We start from the raw sequence: 15,382 nt of genomic DNA, 5'->3' as shown, positions 1-15,382 counted from the left end.
CTTCTGACTGCCAAATGTGCAGAGTCAAGGAATTAAAGTGTATATGCAGCCAAATTTTTTTTTTTTTACGATTGATTGGGGAAAGAATAGAACCCCTTCCAGGCTTTATTGGTATGTGGTGTTCTATTAGGGAGATGGTCTCTTAACTTCCTGTGATGGTAAAAGCAGTTTAACCAGACCAGAGGGGAAACATGCAATAGGGACACGGAGTGATAAAGTCTTCCCCTGCTCTGCTAGAAAAAAGTGATTTTGTTTCTCCCTATGTTACTGTTGGAGATTTTCCCTCACTTCCTGTCTACGAAAGTCGCTGTCACTGTGATTGTAAGTAAGGGGAAATCTCTTTAACGGAGCCCCCGATAGCAATAAGGTTTAATAGGGGTTGTAATTCTGCCCTACTCCATGCAAATCCTAAAAAAAATGGTCGGACATATACTTACACCATGTCAGATATGACCTCATGAACAGATGAATATAATGAGTCATGTCACCACTCCTCAGCTGCTGCCTTGCCCTAAAATTCCTTATGATATGTTTAGCAAAATATCTTAAAAATCCAAAAACTGCTGAATATATGTGAAACAAAAATGTGCAGCTCAGTAAAATAATAAAAACAGCTGCACTCACACACATCCCAATAGTCTGATATCAATACTAATATACACTCACCGGCCACTTTATTAGGTACACCTTGGCAGTACCGGGTTGGTCCCCCTTTTGCCTTCAGAACTTAATTCTTCATGGCATAAATTCAACAAGGTGTTGGAAACATTCCTCAGAGATTTTGGTCCATAGTGACATGATAGCATCACATAGTTGTTGCACATCCATGATGTGAATCTCCCATTCCACCACATTCCAAAGGTGCTCTATTGGATTGAGATCTGGTGACTGTGGAGGCCATTGGAGTACAGTGACCTCATTGTCATTGTCATTTTCAAGAAACCAGTGGTGAGATGATTGAATCTTTGTGACATGGAGCATTATCCTGCTGGAAGGAGCCATCAGAAGATGGGTACACTGTAGTCATAAGGGGATGGACATGGTCAGCAACAATATTCTCAAATATAAAGTTTATTACACTCCAAACATAGGCGGGGGACCCACCAATACAAATTGTTACATTTGAGGAACAAACCATGGTACATCTATTATTCGTAGAGGAGCGGTATACAGATTGGTATAATGTAGATATGCAAGTATAACGGTTATATACATATGCAATAGCTACCATTAGGTTATATTCTATGGCAGTCCTCCGTTCAAAGTGGGAGTTCCTGTTAGTGGTGGACCCCACCTAACTTTTCACTTTCCATTAAAAAAGGGGGGGAGGAGAAAAATAAAAAATAAAAAAAATAAAAATAAAATACTTATAGAGTATAGAAAAGATATGGAAAGAGGCAGGTGGAGAATGAGCGAAGTAAGGGGGGGGGGGGGAGAGAGATTTAGGGGGGGGGGGAGGAGGACACGGCGGCGGATGGTAGCCTCCATTAATTCCGGTCAGGGGGGGTCGCCGCCAAAGGGGTCAGGTCAGAAGTTGTTGACCCTCATCCGAAAATATGAACATGTTCCAAATGTCCCATGTCTGCTTAAATAACTCTTGCTTATGTTGTGCTGTCAGTATCAAGTCCTCCATCTGTTTAATTTCCTCTACTCTCCGGAGCCAGGATTTTATAAGGGGGGGGGGGGTAGGTCTGCTTCCATAAAATGGGAATGCAACCCTTTGCTGCATTAAGGAGATGTCGGACAAGTGATTTTTTATAAGTCTTAATGGGGACCGGAGATAGGTGGAAAAGGAAGAATGCGGGGTCGTCTGGTACTACGTAGTCGGTGAATTTTTGTGTAATTCGCCTAACCTCGCTCCAGAAGGTCTGTATCTTGGGGCAGGTCCAGAAGATATGGATCAGGGTTCCCTCTCCCTCCTCGCAACGCCAGCACAAACCAGAGGAATTCGGGTAGCATTTTCTAAGTCTAGATGGCGTCATGTACCACCTAGTGAGCAGTTTAAAGTTGGATTCCTGTACTTTAGAGCAGAGAGAGGACTTGAGGGAGAGGGAGATGATCCGGGTCCTCTGTGAGAGGGAGAAGGTGCGTTTTAGATCCTCTTCCCACCTGGTTAGGCAAGTCAAGTGAGGTTGCGTCTTTGGTGTGTTTAGTAATATGTACATTTGTGATAAGATGTGGGCCAATGGAGAGTCCTCAGCACAGAGTACCTCAAATGGCGTTAATTCTCGAGCGAAATTGTGTGGTTCTGGGAGTGAGTGGAGGAAGTGGTGTAATTGTAGGGCTTTCCAGAAAGTTAGGCGGTACGGGCCTGCCGGGTTACCTAGATCCTCTAAGGTTGGCCACTTCCCTTCGCAAAGAAACTTAATTGCACAGTCTTTGCCGTTTTCTCTGAGAGGCATGAATTCCGCCGCTTGCATGCCCGGCTCGAATTTGGGGTTGCCCAAGATGGGGAGAAGGGGCGATGTCGTGGAAGTGAGAGTTGCATGTACAACTGCCTGGTGGCTATTTCTCAGAGTGGTACCTATAAGGGGGTGGGTTTTTAGAGAACTTGGAAGGTCGCCAACACACCACAGTGCCCCTCCCAGAGGCACCGCCGACTGTGATTGCTCCAGTTGTACCCACAGTTTGGAGGCACCATTTCTCCTCCAATCGAGGATGCGTCCTAGGTGCGAGGCCATATAGTATCGACGAATATCAGGCATTGCCAGTCCTCCACAGTGTTTGGGTAGAATCAGTTGTGAGCGGCGTAAACGCGGTCTTTTGTGTGCCCAAATGAATCTGGTGAAGAGTGTGTGGGTCTGCCTGAAGAAGGAGGGTGGGATGTGGATCGGTAAGGCTTGGATCAGGTATAAGAATTTTGGTAGGATACTCATTTTGAGTAGGTTGCATCTCCCGAACCAGGAGTGAAAGCCTGTGTGCCATCTGTCTAGTAGAGTCCGGGTCTTTGTCAGTAATGGGGGGAAGTTTAGGTCAAACGTCTGTGTCACGTCGGGGGGGATAAGCGTGCCCAAGTATTTAAGAGCTGATGGGGTCCACTTAAATTTAAAGTTCGATTGAAGCTCCATTAGGATGTTATGGGGGACCGACACTCCCATTGCCTCAGACTTAGAAAAGTTTATTTTTAGGTTCGAGATCTCTCCATATATTTTGAATTCGCGCATTAGATTGGGGAGTGAGATTCTAGGGTTCGTTAGGGAGAACAGAAGATCATCAGCGTACGCTGAGATTTTGCAGTTCGTATTGCCCACTTGGAGACCTGCTATGTCTGGGTGTGACCTAATTTTACAGAGGAAGGGTTCCAGGGAGAGGGCAAAGAGTAGGGGGGACAAAGGGCACCCCTGTCTTGTGCCATTTCTGATGGGGAAAGGGTTAGACAGTATAACATTGGCCTTTACTTGTGCTGATGGGGTCGAGTAAATGCTGCCAATCCATTTCAGCATTCTGTCTCCCAGACCGACATGACGGAGGACCGAAAACATGTAGTTCCAGTGCACCCTGTCGAAGGCCTTCTCCGCATCTATACTAACAAAGATGCTGGGGATTTTCTTAGATTTTGCTGTATGGACAAGGTTGAGGACTTTAATGGTATTATCCCTAGCTTCTCTGGATGGGATAAACCCCACTTGATCCAGATGGATCAGGGAGTTGAGATGAGCTGCTAGCCTATTCGCTATGATTTTGGAAAATATTTTAAGGTCGACGTTCAAAAGGGAGATGGGACGGTAGCTACCACATGAGCATGGGTCTTTCCCCTCCTTGTGGATTAAGGAGATATGAGCTTTGAGAGTTTCAGTTGGGAATGCGGATTTTACCCCTAGTGTGTTAAAGAATGTCACAAGTCTTGGGCCTAAAGTCGTGAGAAAAGTCTTATAGTACTGGATTGTGTAACCATCCGGCCCTGGTGCTTTACCTATTTTCATGGATTTTACTGCGGTTTGTAACTCTTCCAGTGTGATTGGTTCATCTAGCAGGGTCTTAGTTTCTACCGGCAGTTTGGGGATTTGGGCTGACGATACATATTTATCAATGTCCACTAAGCTAGTGGGGGGGGGTGGGTAGATTGTAGAAGGTTTCGAAACCCTTTGCAATTTGTTTCGGGATGGTGGCCTTTGTGCCGTCAGGTAATGTTATCTGTGGGATGTATGAGGCTGCTTTAGTTTCCTTTACCGATCTAGCTAACAGCTTACCACATTTCTCTCCCGACTCATAAGACAGCTTGCGGCAGAACTGCAAGGCAGCCTTTGCTTTATAAAGGAGTAAATCATTAATTTGAGCTCGTATATTCCCCAGCTTCGTCTCCAGGTTCTGGGAGGGCTGCTGTTTATGTTGGGATTCTATAATAGCCAGATCAGAGAGCAACCCGGTAAGCTGTAGATTTCTCTTCTTTTTAATGGCGGCTCCGTGTTTAATAAGTATGCCTCTCAATACACATTTGTGAGCCTCCCATAAAATGCCAGGGTCACAACCCTGGGTATCATTTTCCTGAAAGTATGCATCTATGGCATTGGACACGTCTCCCAGCACCTCCGGAATCTGCAACAGGCTCTCATTTAGTCGCCAGAAGAGAGACCTAGGTGAAGGTCTCTCAGTAAGGTTGTACGTGAGGTGGATTGGCGCGTGGTCCGACCATGTGATCTGACCAATTGTGGAAGCAACCACCAGATGTAACTGGTCATGTGGCACCAGGAAGAGGTCTATTCTGGAGTATACCTTATGAGGGGGGGAAAAGAAGGTATAGTCCCTCTCTCCAGAGTGCTGGAGCCTCCAGATATCAAGTAGATGGGCGTTATGCATGGCTTGTCTAATGCATTTTCGGTGTGACTGTGACAGGGAGGAGGTGCCCGAGGACGTGTCCACCGAGGGGTCTAGTGGTGCATTAAAATCACCTCCCAGGATTAGTTGTCCTTCTCTGTACTCCATAAGCCTCCTAATTGTGCTTCTGATAAAGGTCGCCTGTTGCTCATTGGGGGCATACAGGGTGGCCAGCGTAAATTGGGCTTCCCCTATCTGTCCCTTTAGGAACAAGAAGCAACCCTCTGGATCTGCCAGCATTTCCTGGAAACGCCAAGGCAACCTATGGGAGACCAGGATCGAAGCACCTCTCGATTTGGCGCCGCAGTGCGTGGAGTGGTAGGCATATGGGAAGGTTCTATTCTGGAGTGCAGGAGATTTATTCATTTTAAAATGGGTCTCCTGCACAAATGCAATGTCTGTACATGATTTTTTAAGATCATGCAGTAGCATGCGCCTTTTTTCCGGGGTGTTGAGCCCCTTAGCGTTGAGGGATGTCACCTTAATGGTATCCCCCGCCATGTCCTCCTGGGGAGTGGGGGGAAAAGATTAGCAAAAGTTATGGGGAAAAATAATAAAGGGAAGGAGGAGAAGGTGGGGGAATAGAAGGAGAGGGGGAAGAAGTAGAAGGTGTAAGAGCAGCAACTACTCACACTGTTGCCGTCTCACCTAGCAAGTCTAAGTCAGTAAGACAATGCTTACTTATGATGCATAACACCCTAAAGAACTAGGTGTATGCAAAGGCCTACGTGGGGTGTGGATGGATATTGCCCGTGGGTGAGGTCCCGGGACTCCCTCCCATCCTGGTCCATTGCAGAAGCACTATTAAACAGTTATAAAATATAATCAAACAAGGAAAACAAATGAGGAAAAGATAAATGCCCCGGCTAACTCTAGGGCTCAACTCCTAAAAACGATAGAGACGGGTCTCCTCCCCTCCACCGCGGCCACTCTCTGTGGTTTGTCGGTGATCCGCCGGAAGCAGACTTCCCTCAACCAGTCTCCAATCTACGCACCTAGCGGCAGGTCTGGACTGTCTCACTGGAGATTGTGAACACCGGCGGGGGGAGGAGAGGCATCCCCTCCAGAGTACCTTAGTATAACGTAGCCCAAGTGATCCCCCCACCCCCCCACAGTCAAGCATCTCCCCCAGTAGTTCAAATATCCCCTCGAGTGTACCCCCCACTTAGTGTATGCTAGACATACGTTTAGACTGATGAGTCCCCACAAGACCTCCTCTCCCCCCAAACACAGCTATAACCAACAGGAAAAAAGGTTTTTAAACTCATAACATAGGGAGAGAAAGGCTAGTGAGTGTGGGGCAGAGGTTAACTCACGACTGGCTCACAAGCCACGGTTCAGGGTAGACCCAAAGGAAGGAAGTTCTGAGCTAGTCCGGTTGAGTCATTCTCTAGTGCAACTGTATTTCGGGCAAGTTCTTCCAGGGAGAGTTGTGTTCATCAGCTGCAGACAGTTCCGTATCTGTGGTACTGGAGGGTATCATGCACCCCTTGGGGAATGAGGAGATGCAGGGGGACCACCGTGGCTGATGAATGGGTAAAAGTATCTCCAAGGCTGAGGGTCGAGACAAGCACAATCAGCCCGTTCCGGCCCCTGAGATGGATCTTGAGTTCGTGCCAGAGCCTGAGGGGTCTGTGGTGCGGGGGGTTAAGGGGAGAAAGCTTAATCAGGGCCTGGTTCCTGATGGGATGGGGGCTAAGCGCAAGGTGTCTGTGAGGGTCTCTCAAGGGGGGATGACAACAGGGGCCATGGCAAGATGGGGTCACCTAAGAACATCCGTGAAGCCTAGAAGTAACCGTTCCTGCGGTGTGGGGGAGAGGTGACAAGCAAGAGTGTACTCACGCTTCCCGCTGGCTCCCCTGGGAGAGAGATCGAGGGCGACGTCCACTTCTCTGTATTCTCTGCGGTCTTGGTGCCTGGTGTCTCATTGTAGTAGGCCGACCGGGTGCTCTAGGTAGGTAGTCCAGCCAGTTGGGGATCTCGATCGGATCTGTGCCTAAGAAGTCAAACACAGCAGGCAGGGATTCAGGGGAGCGTAGGAGAAAGGATCTCTGTTCCTTGATGAAGGTGACAGACAGCGGGAAGCCCCAACGGTAAGTGGCGTTGCAGCGTCGGGCCAGATCCAGCAGAGGCTTTAGAATGGCTCGACGGATGAGTGTTGATCTAGAGATGTCAGGAAGTAGTTTCACGTGCGCGCCATCGAATTCCAAATCTCCCGCTTCCCAGGCTCCACGTGCAATGATCTCCTTGTGGGTGTAGTGATGTAGGCGGCAGATCACGTCTCTGGGTCTGGTCGGATCCGATGATCTGGGGCCCAGGGCCCTGTGGACGCGATCGATTTCGACCTGCTCCGGTAGGCGGTCTCCCGCCACCCTACGGAAGATGTCCGTCACTGTGGCTTGGAGATCTGCTTGCCCCGTAGCTTCTGGGAGGCCTCGGAGCCGCAGATTGTTCCTACGGCTCCTATCCTCCATTTCCTCCATTCTGAGCTGTAACTCTATCGCCGAGGTGTTGTGGTCTGTTTGGCTCGATTCTAGAGAGGTCACTCTCTGTTCCAGGGCCGCTAGGGAGGTTTCGCCTGAAGAGAGCCGCGAGGAGAGAGAGTGAACCTCCTGCTTCTCTGCATTCAGCTCTTTCCTGTGTGCCGCCTCGACCTTCCCAACGAGGGCCTCGATGTCCGCTCTGGTCGGTAATGCGCGGAGGAGAGCCTTCAGCTCGGCATCCGCTCCCATCATGAAGGGCTGGCGGGGGGTCTCCTCCCGGTTCGCTTCTGATAGGAAGGGGGGGCTGGAGTGGAGCATTGGGCTGCAGGGTCCCGCCAGGAAGGCCGAGGACGCCATGAGGTCTGGGGTCTGCGAGCCGGAGGCATAGGGGTCCGCCATTTTAAGGTCTGGCGAGCCGGGGAGAGATCTGCCAAAGAGTCTCTGTAAGTCTGCTAGTGCGGGCGTCCCAGGTGCCAGGCTTGGTTTCTTTTTGTTCCTTCTATATGTACGCTTCTTAGCTGAGAGCATTTTCTGAAAAAAGAGCGAAGATAGCCAAGATGGGATAGGAGAAGCCGGGAGCTCTGTGTAAACGCGTCCTCACTCGGCCATGTCCGGACCACGCCCCCCAGCAACAATATTAAGGTAGGCCGTGGTGTTTAAACAATGCCCAATTGGTACTAAGGGGCCCAAATTGTGCCAAGAAAATATCCCCCACACCATTACACCACCACCAGCCTGAGCCGGTGATACAAGGCAGGATGGATCCATGCTTTCATGTTTATGCCAAATTCTGACCCCACCATCTTTATGTCGCAGCTGAAATCAAGACTCATCAGACCAGTGAACGTTTTTACAATTTTCTATTGTCCAAATTTGATGAGCCTGTGCGAAATGTAGCCTCAGTTTCCTGTTCTTAGCTGACAGGAGTGGCACCTGATGTGGTGTGGTTGAGTGGTTATTTGAGTTGCCTTTCTATCATCTCGAACCAGTCTGCCCATTCTCCTCTGACCTCTGACATCAACAAGGCATTTTTGTCCACACAACTGCCGCTCACTGGATATTTGGTCTTTTTCCCACTATTCTCCGTAAACCCGAGCGGCGGTTGTGTGTGAAAATACCAGCAGATCAGCAATTTTTTAAATGCTCAGACCTGTCTGGCACTAACAACCAGGCCATGTTCAAAGTCACTTAAATCCCCTTTCTTCCACATTCTGATGCTCGGTTTGAACTTCAGCAAGTCGTCTTCACCACATCTAGATGCCTAAATGCATTGAGTTGCTGCCATGTGATTGGCTGATTAGCAATTTCTTTTACCAAGGAATTGAACAGGTGTACCTAATAAAGTGGCTGGTGAGTATATACCCATCATGCGTTGCGTTATGTTTATATAAAGCATGCAAACCACAATTCTATCAAAAATTTGAAGAGTCCTCATAAAAGCCCAATAGTGAGATCAATCAAATATATCCACTTGTGAAATCCAGGGTTAGTCTCCTTCACCAGCCACTGTAATACCAACACCATCACAACTCCCTTACCAGAGCCCAGGACCCCGCATTAGAGGTCTGACCAAGCTTGAAATACAATTGTCCAATGTAATGGCTCAAGGTTACTCCCAGCATGGAGGATAATAGACTCTCTAACGATCCTCCAGCAATATACAGATTGATCTCCGGCAAGAGGAAGGAGAGGAGACCCCATAGTGTAGTACATTAAAACCGTTTTATTAAAATACACTATATTACCAAAAGTATTGGGACACCTGCCTTTACACGCACATGAATTTTAATGGCATCCCAGTCTTAGTCCGTAGGGTTCAATATTGAGTTGGCCCACCCTTTGCAGCTATAACAGCTTCAACTCTTCTGGGAAGGCTGTCCACAAGGTTTAGGAGTGTGTCTATGGGAATGTTTGACCATTCTTCCAGAAGCGCATTTGTGAGGTCAGGCACTGATGTTGGACGAGAATTTATCTAATCTATCTAATTTATCCCAGAGGTGTTCTATCGGGTTGAGGTCAGAACTCTGTGCAGGCCAATCAAGTTCCTCCACCCCAAACTCGCTCATCCATGTATTAATGGACCTTGCTTTGTGCCCTGAGTCCTGACTTAAACCCAATTAAAACACCTTTGGGATGAATTAGAGCGGAGACTGCGAGCCACGCCTTCTCATCCTACATCACTGCCTGACCCCACAAATGCGCTTCTGGAAGAATGGTGAAACATTCCCATAGACACACTCCTAAACCTTGTGGACAGCCTTCCCAGAAGAGTTGAAGCTGTTATAGCTGCAAAGGGTGGGCCAACTCAGTACTGAACCCTACGGACTAAGACTGGGATGCCATTAAACTTAATGTGCGTGTAAAGGCAGGCATCCCAATACTTTTGGTAGTATAGTGTATATGTCATATACTCATAGGAGCAGAAGCAAGATGCATATGAAGTACAGATAACGGCGCTGGACCAAGCCAGCGTGATGACATCACTGCTGGGTCCCGTCCTGACGTGTTTCGCCCCACAGGGAATGCTAACTGTAACATATGCTTGTGCTATCAACCAAACTGTCAGCCTATGAAATGGCTTGGTGTCATAACTGACCACATGTGCAGCACCATGGAACTTGCAGTTCCAACAGAAACTAAGAAGGAGGCTTCCTTGGCTGAAAAAGATAGGAGGGTTTAGTTCTGCTTTAATATCTGGTAACATCCTTGATTTTACACATTGGTCATCTACTGCAGATTGACAGATAAATAGTATGTGTATACAGTCCCATTACTGCAGCTGGTCGGCAGCAGTGCACGTTTAGCCCATTTTGTATAGCAGAGTTGGGAAGGACCAAAGATACTGTAATGAACTTCTTGCTCTTTCTCATAGCCCATTGGCACGCTGGCCATTCAGCTCTCCCATCACAGCGGAGCCACGGTGATCGCAACGGCCAACAGTGAGGAGGACAAGCAGTACCTGGATAAGCTCAGACCAGGTGTAGGTGAGATCTATGAAACGCACATCACACAGTTCATGGGTAGTAATGAACACCTCATTTCTAAAATGGTCATTCTCAAATGGATCTGAAGATTAGTAGTTCCAACATGTAAAATTGGTTATTAATTCTTTACAGTATATAATTAAAGGGGTTGTAAAGGTTCACGTTTTTTCACCTTAATGCATCCTATGCATTAAGGTGAAAAAACATCTGACAATACCAATACCGGCCCCGCCATTTTACTTACCTGAGCCCGTTCACCTTCTGCGCTCGCCCCCCGATTTCCTCTTCGCCGCTCAGCCTGGCCGTTGATTGGCTAGAGTAGATAGATTGAAAGCAGCGCAGCCATTGGCTCGCGCTGCTGTCAATCACATCCAATGACGCGGCGCGCCGGGGGCGGGGCCTAGTGATACAGTCAGCGGCTATAGCCGCCGGCTGTATCACGGGAGGGAGGGAGCTCGCATGAAGGTGTTTAGTTCTTGCGGGGAGGAGATGAGACAGCCGCTCACTCTGTGCAAAACGAGCTGCACAGTGGAGGGAAGTATAAAATGTTTGTTATTTAAAAAAAAATAATAAATACCTTTACAACCCCTTTAAAGCAAAAACGTTTTTTTTTTTTTTCTTTTTGAATAGAGTATGAGAGGGTTATAACCCCTGCCGGTGTCGTCTGTGTCTCATTGGGGAGATTTACCTTTACTTCCTGTCCAATAGCCACAACAGGAAGTGAGTAGAAAACTAGACATGTGCAGTTCGTTTCGTTCTGAATTGGAATTCGGACAAATTTTTCGTTATTCTGTAATTCGGATGTATCAGAATTTCCCAATTACAATAACAAATTTTCAATGAATCCAAAATAATGAATCAAAATTTCGGATGAAATTCGAATTTGAGATGTTTTCAAAACGAATTTGAATACTTTTCTAATCAAATTTGTATTTCCAAAAAGAATAAAATAGAATGGAAAATAAAGGAATAGAATAGAAAATATTATGATAGAATATAATAGAAAATATAAGAGTAGAATAGAGTGAAACAGAACAGAATACAAAATAAAAGCATAGAAAAAAATAGAAAAGAAAGAATAGAGTAAGTCTAGGTTTCCATTATTGTGTCCCTAAAGTCGTGCAATTTAGAATGCGACTTTAAATGCAGCTTTGCTGCAACTTTACACTCTCTGTATCAAAGTCGCATCAAAAGCTGCATTAAGTAGCTGTGTCCAAAGTCGCATGACAAGTCGCACTAGTGAAAATGTAGACCAAAACAAAATAGAATAGAAAATAAAAGAACAGAATAAAATAGAAAATAAAGGAATAGAACAGAATAGATAAAAAAATAGAATAGAATATAACCATCTTCTGAAATTCAAATTTTGAATAGAATAAATTTGAATAGAATAGAAAATATAATAATAGATTAGAATATAACCATTTTTTCCGAAAATAGAAAAGAATAGAATAGTAAATTAAAAAATAGAATCGAAAAAACAATGGAATAGAATATAACCATCTTCCATAATTCAAATTTCGAATAAAATAGATTTGGTTTTGAATGGAATTCAATTCGATTGCAATTTGATTTGAATTTTAAAAATTTGATTAGATTCGATTAAGTGAAACGAATTCCGAAAAACAAATTAAAGGACTTTAGCTAAACAAATCTATGTAAATATTGAAACGAAACAAATTTTTTCGTTCTGCACATATCTAAAGAAAACTCTTCAAAATGAGAGAAATTCTCTCTTGGACAGATGTCTCCAGAGCCTGTGTCCCCAATTCAAAGATTTCCCTTTTTAATCCTGTTCTGGTGGCAACTACTCTCAATGACAATGGTGACCCGGACAAATAGACGTGTTAAATCTCCCGAACAGGAACACAAAACAGTAAAAGGGACCTGACTTAAATTTTGATCCCTCTTCACCCTATCCACATCTTTAAAAAATATTTTGGCTTTAGATGAAATTTAATTCTGGACAAAAAAACTCTTATTTAAATATGTTCCTATATAACGAAAAAAGATATAAATCCACTATGTGTGCACCAATTGCCTTTGCAAACCCAGATATTACCTTGTAAAAATATCCATGACATTATCATTGTGCAGGGCTGTGGGGTGGGGTCAGCAGCTCCATTCACTTTAGGCTGCTTGCAGAAAACGACAGAAGGGGGCGGAGACAAGACCGGTCACCCAGCACAAGGAGAGAGAGTAGCAGTGAGCGGTCTTTCTTACAGGAAGCTCCGACACAGAGGGAAAGTCTCACACTGGATGACTGCACAGATCTGGAAGAAATAGACAAAGCACACCAAGAATACACAAAGCACACCAAGATTGCAGGAAGAATACAATAATTGCTAATTCCAGAGTTCAGTTTAATAAATGTACAATTGCAGCACTGATATAAACTGGAATTATTTGTTTAACTCTTTTTTTTTTTTTTTCCTATTCGTGCTTCTTTTCTTAGGGGTGCGACAGCCCGCAGTAGGTAAGTCTTTCTTTATTTTACTGATTCTTCATAAATGAGTCGATAAGTCGATATGTGTAACTTAAAGCGGAGTTCCACACAAAAATGGAACTTCCGCTTTTCGCAACCCTCCCCCCCTCCGGTGTCACATTTGGCACCTTTCAGGGGGGAGGGGGGTGCAGATACCTGTCTAAGACAGGTATTTGCACCCACTTCCGGCATAGACTCCCATGGGAGTCTACGCCTCTTCCCGTCCCCACCGCGCTGTCTGCTGAGAACACGCAGCTCCCAGGAGAGAGCGGGGACCACTAGGGACGCGCAGCGCGACTCGCGCATGCGCAGTAGGGAACCGGGAAGTGAAGCCGCAACGCTTCCCTTCCTGATTCCCTCACCTAGGATGGCGGCGGCAGCTGCCGAGAACCGAGCGGGTTCTCGGCGTCCCCTGCCGACATCACTGGACCCTGGGACAGGTGAGTGGGCATGTATTAAAAGTCAGCAGCTGCAGTATTTGTAGCTGCTGGCTTTTAATATTTTTTTTTTTTGGCGGTGTGGGTGAACCCCCGCTTTAAAGCGGAGTTCCACCCAAAAGTGGAACTTCTGCTCATTTCTCTCCTCTCCCCCTCCGGTGCCACAATTGGAACCTTTTTGGGGGGGGAGGGGGAGGGCATGATACCTGTTCCCACTTCCGGGAGTCCGGGCCGCGGTCCATGACATCACCGCGGATCTCCCTCCTCCTCTCCCTGTCGCCGGGCCAGTAGGAGAGAGGAGCGGGGCCTCGCGCATGCACAGTAGAGTTCCCAGCGTGAACCTGTAAGGCTACACTGCCGGTTACCCTTACCCGCAATGGCGGCGGCAGCACCCAACAGCTGATGGAAACATCAGCTGCGGTGCCGACATCACTGGACTCCAGGACATGTACGTGTCCTATTGTTAATAGCCAGCAGCTGCAGTACATTAATGACCCTCTGTATATAGTATATGCCAAGAGAATTTTTTTTATACAAAATTTTGATTTCATAATGGTTAGTGCGGTCAGATTGGGGTTGTTTTATGAGCAATATACGTTGCTAACGTACTGCATTAGGCCTATAAGTGGCATTTGCACCAGGTCTTGCTGGTGGCCTTCGAGTTTTAGACAACCCTCAGGGTACTCCTATGCCCTGTACACACAGTCGGATTTTCAGACGGAAAAAGTGCGATCGGATTGTGTTGTCGGAAATTCCGATCGTGTGTGGGCTCCATCGGACTTTTTCCGTCGGAATTTCCGACACACAAAGTTTGAGAGCAGGATATAACATTTTCTGACAACAAAATCAGATCGGTTAAATTCCGATCGTGTGTACACAAATCCGGCGCACAAAGTGCCACGCATGCTTAGAATTAAACTAAGAGAATAAATTACGAAAGCAATTGGTTACTGCCCCGTTTATAGTCCCGACATATGTGTTTTACGTCACTGCGCTCAGAACAATCGGATTTTCCGACAACTTTGTGCGACCGTGTGTATGCAAGACAAGTTTGAGCCAACATCCGTCGGAAAAAATCCATGGATTTTGTTGTCGGAATGTCCGATCCTGTGTACAGGGCATTAGGCAATGGGTAAACTTTTGTCAAATGATTTAATAATTTAACAGATGTATGTTCATATAAAGTAATATGGACAAAACCTGGTTTTAATGGTGTTGGTCATACATCTGCCAGGTCAGTCAAAAATGAAGGCACAGTCCGACCATCCCAAGGCTTGCCTCCCAGCTGACTCTCATGAATATGTCCGCTTTGTTCTGGGAGCCTGGTGCTGCAAGCCACCTGGAGAACCAACACCGTGCATATTTAGAACCATGAAGAATTAGCAGCAAAACCACGCGGATGCTCATTTTTGATTTCCAGATTTATTTTACAATGCTTTTTTTTTTTTTTTATCAACCATCAGTGCCATAAAAATGCTACACTTGACCGTATTGGGACATCTGTCTGTCCTTGAAATGAGGTGAATAGGTAGTACATATTTGCTTAACGCTTTCCTCCCTTGCTAAAGCAAGGATTAGGCCCATTTGCACAGAGATTTTCCAACATGTTAGAAAATCTTGGTGAGTAGTAGTGAGCTCTTCCTAACAGTGCTGGGACAAGGTCATCTAGAGCCCAGGGCAAAAAGTGACAAATTGTGAACCCCCCAAAGTTGCATGAGCATTGAAAGTGTCAGCGAAAATCCCCCACGTGCTCAAAACTGATCACTAATCTGCATGATTACTCCCTTAGCATAAACTCCCCCTCCTCCTTCCAGTACAAATCTACCCCCTGCTTATATCACCCTACCAGTACAAATCTTTGCTCCCCCCACACACACACACACACAAAAAGAATCACCCCTCCTAGCACAAATCCTCTACCCCTAAAATCTCCCCTCTCTAACCCTCCTGAATTTCCCCTTCTAGCACAAATACCCCCCCCCCCATTTCATTCCACCATCTCTACTAGCACAATCCCCCCCCCCCCGACCATATTTATTTTAGGTGCCGTCAATTTACGCAGTGCTTTACATATACATTGTACATTCACTTCAGTCCCTACCCTCAAGGAGCTTACAATCTAAGGTCCCTAACTCACATTCATATACTAGGGCCAATTCAGACAGGTTTCAGGATTAA

The 15,382-nt window shown here is 46.2% G+C and overlaps 1 protein-coding gene across 1 annotated transcript in view; it reads left to right on the top strand.

The window, feature by feature from the left end:
- Nucleotides 1–15,382, top strand: part of CRYZL1 (crystallin zeta like 1) — a 61,647-nt gene that overhangs the window by 31,372 nt on the left and 14,893 nt on the right. The window contains exons 8-9 of the mRNA XM_073617161.1: nt 10,171–10,282; nt 12,738–12,758. Of these exons, the coding sequence (XP_073473262.1) occupies nt 10,171–10,282; nt 12,738–12,758 (133 nt within the window). The remainder of the gene's footprint in view (nt 1–10,170; nt 10,283–12,737; nt 12,759–15,382) is intronic.

The sequence above is a fragment of the Aquarana catesbeiana genome, linkage group LG02 (assembly GCF_042186555.1).
Source record: "Aquarana catesbeiana isolate 2022-GZ linkage group LG02, ASM4218655v1, whole genome shotgun sequence".
In the NCBI taxonomy this organism is placed as follows: domain Eukaryota; kingdom Metazoa; phylum Chordata; class Amphibia; order Anura; family Ranidae; genus Aquarana; species Aquarana catesbeiana.
This window is presented reverse-complemented; position numbering and strand designations above follow the sequence as displayed.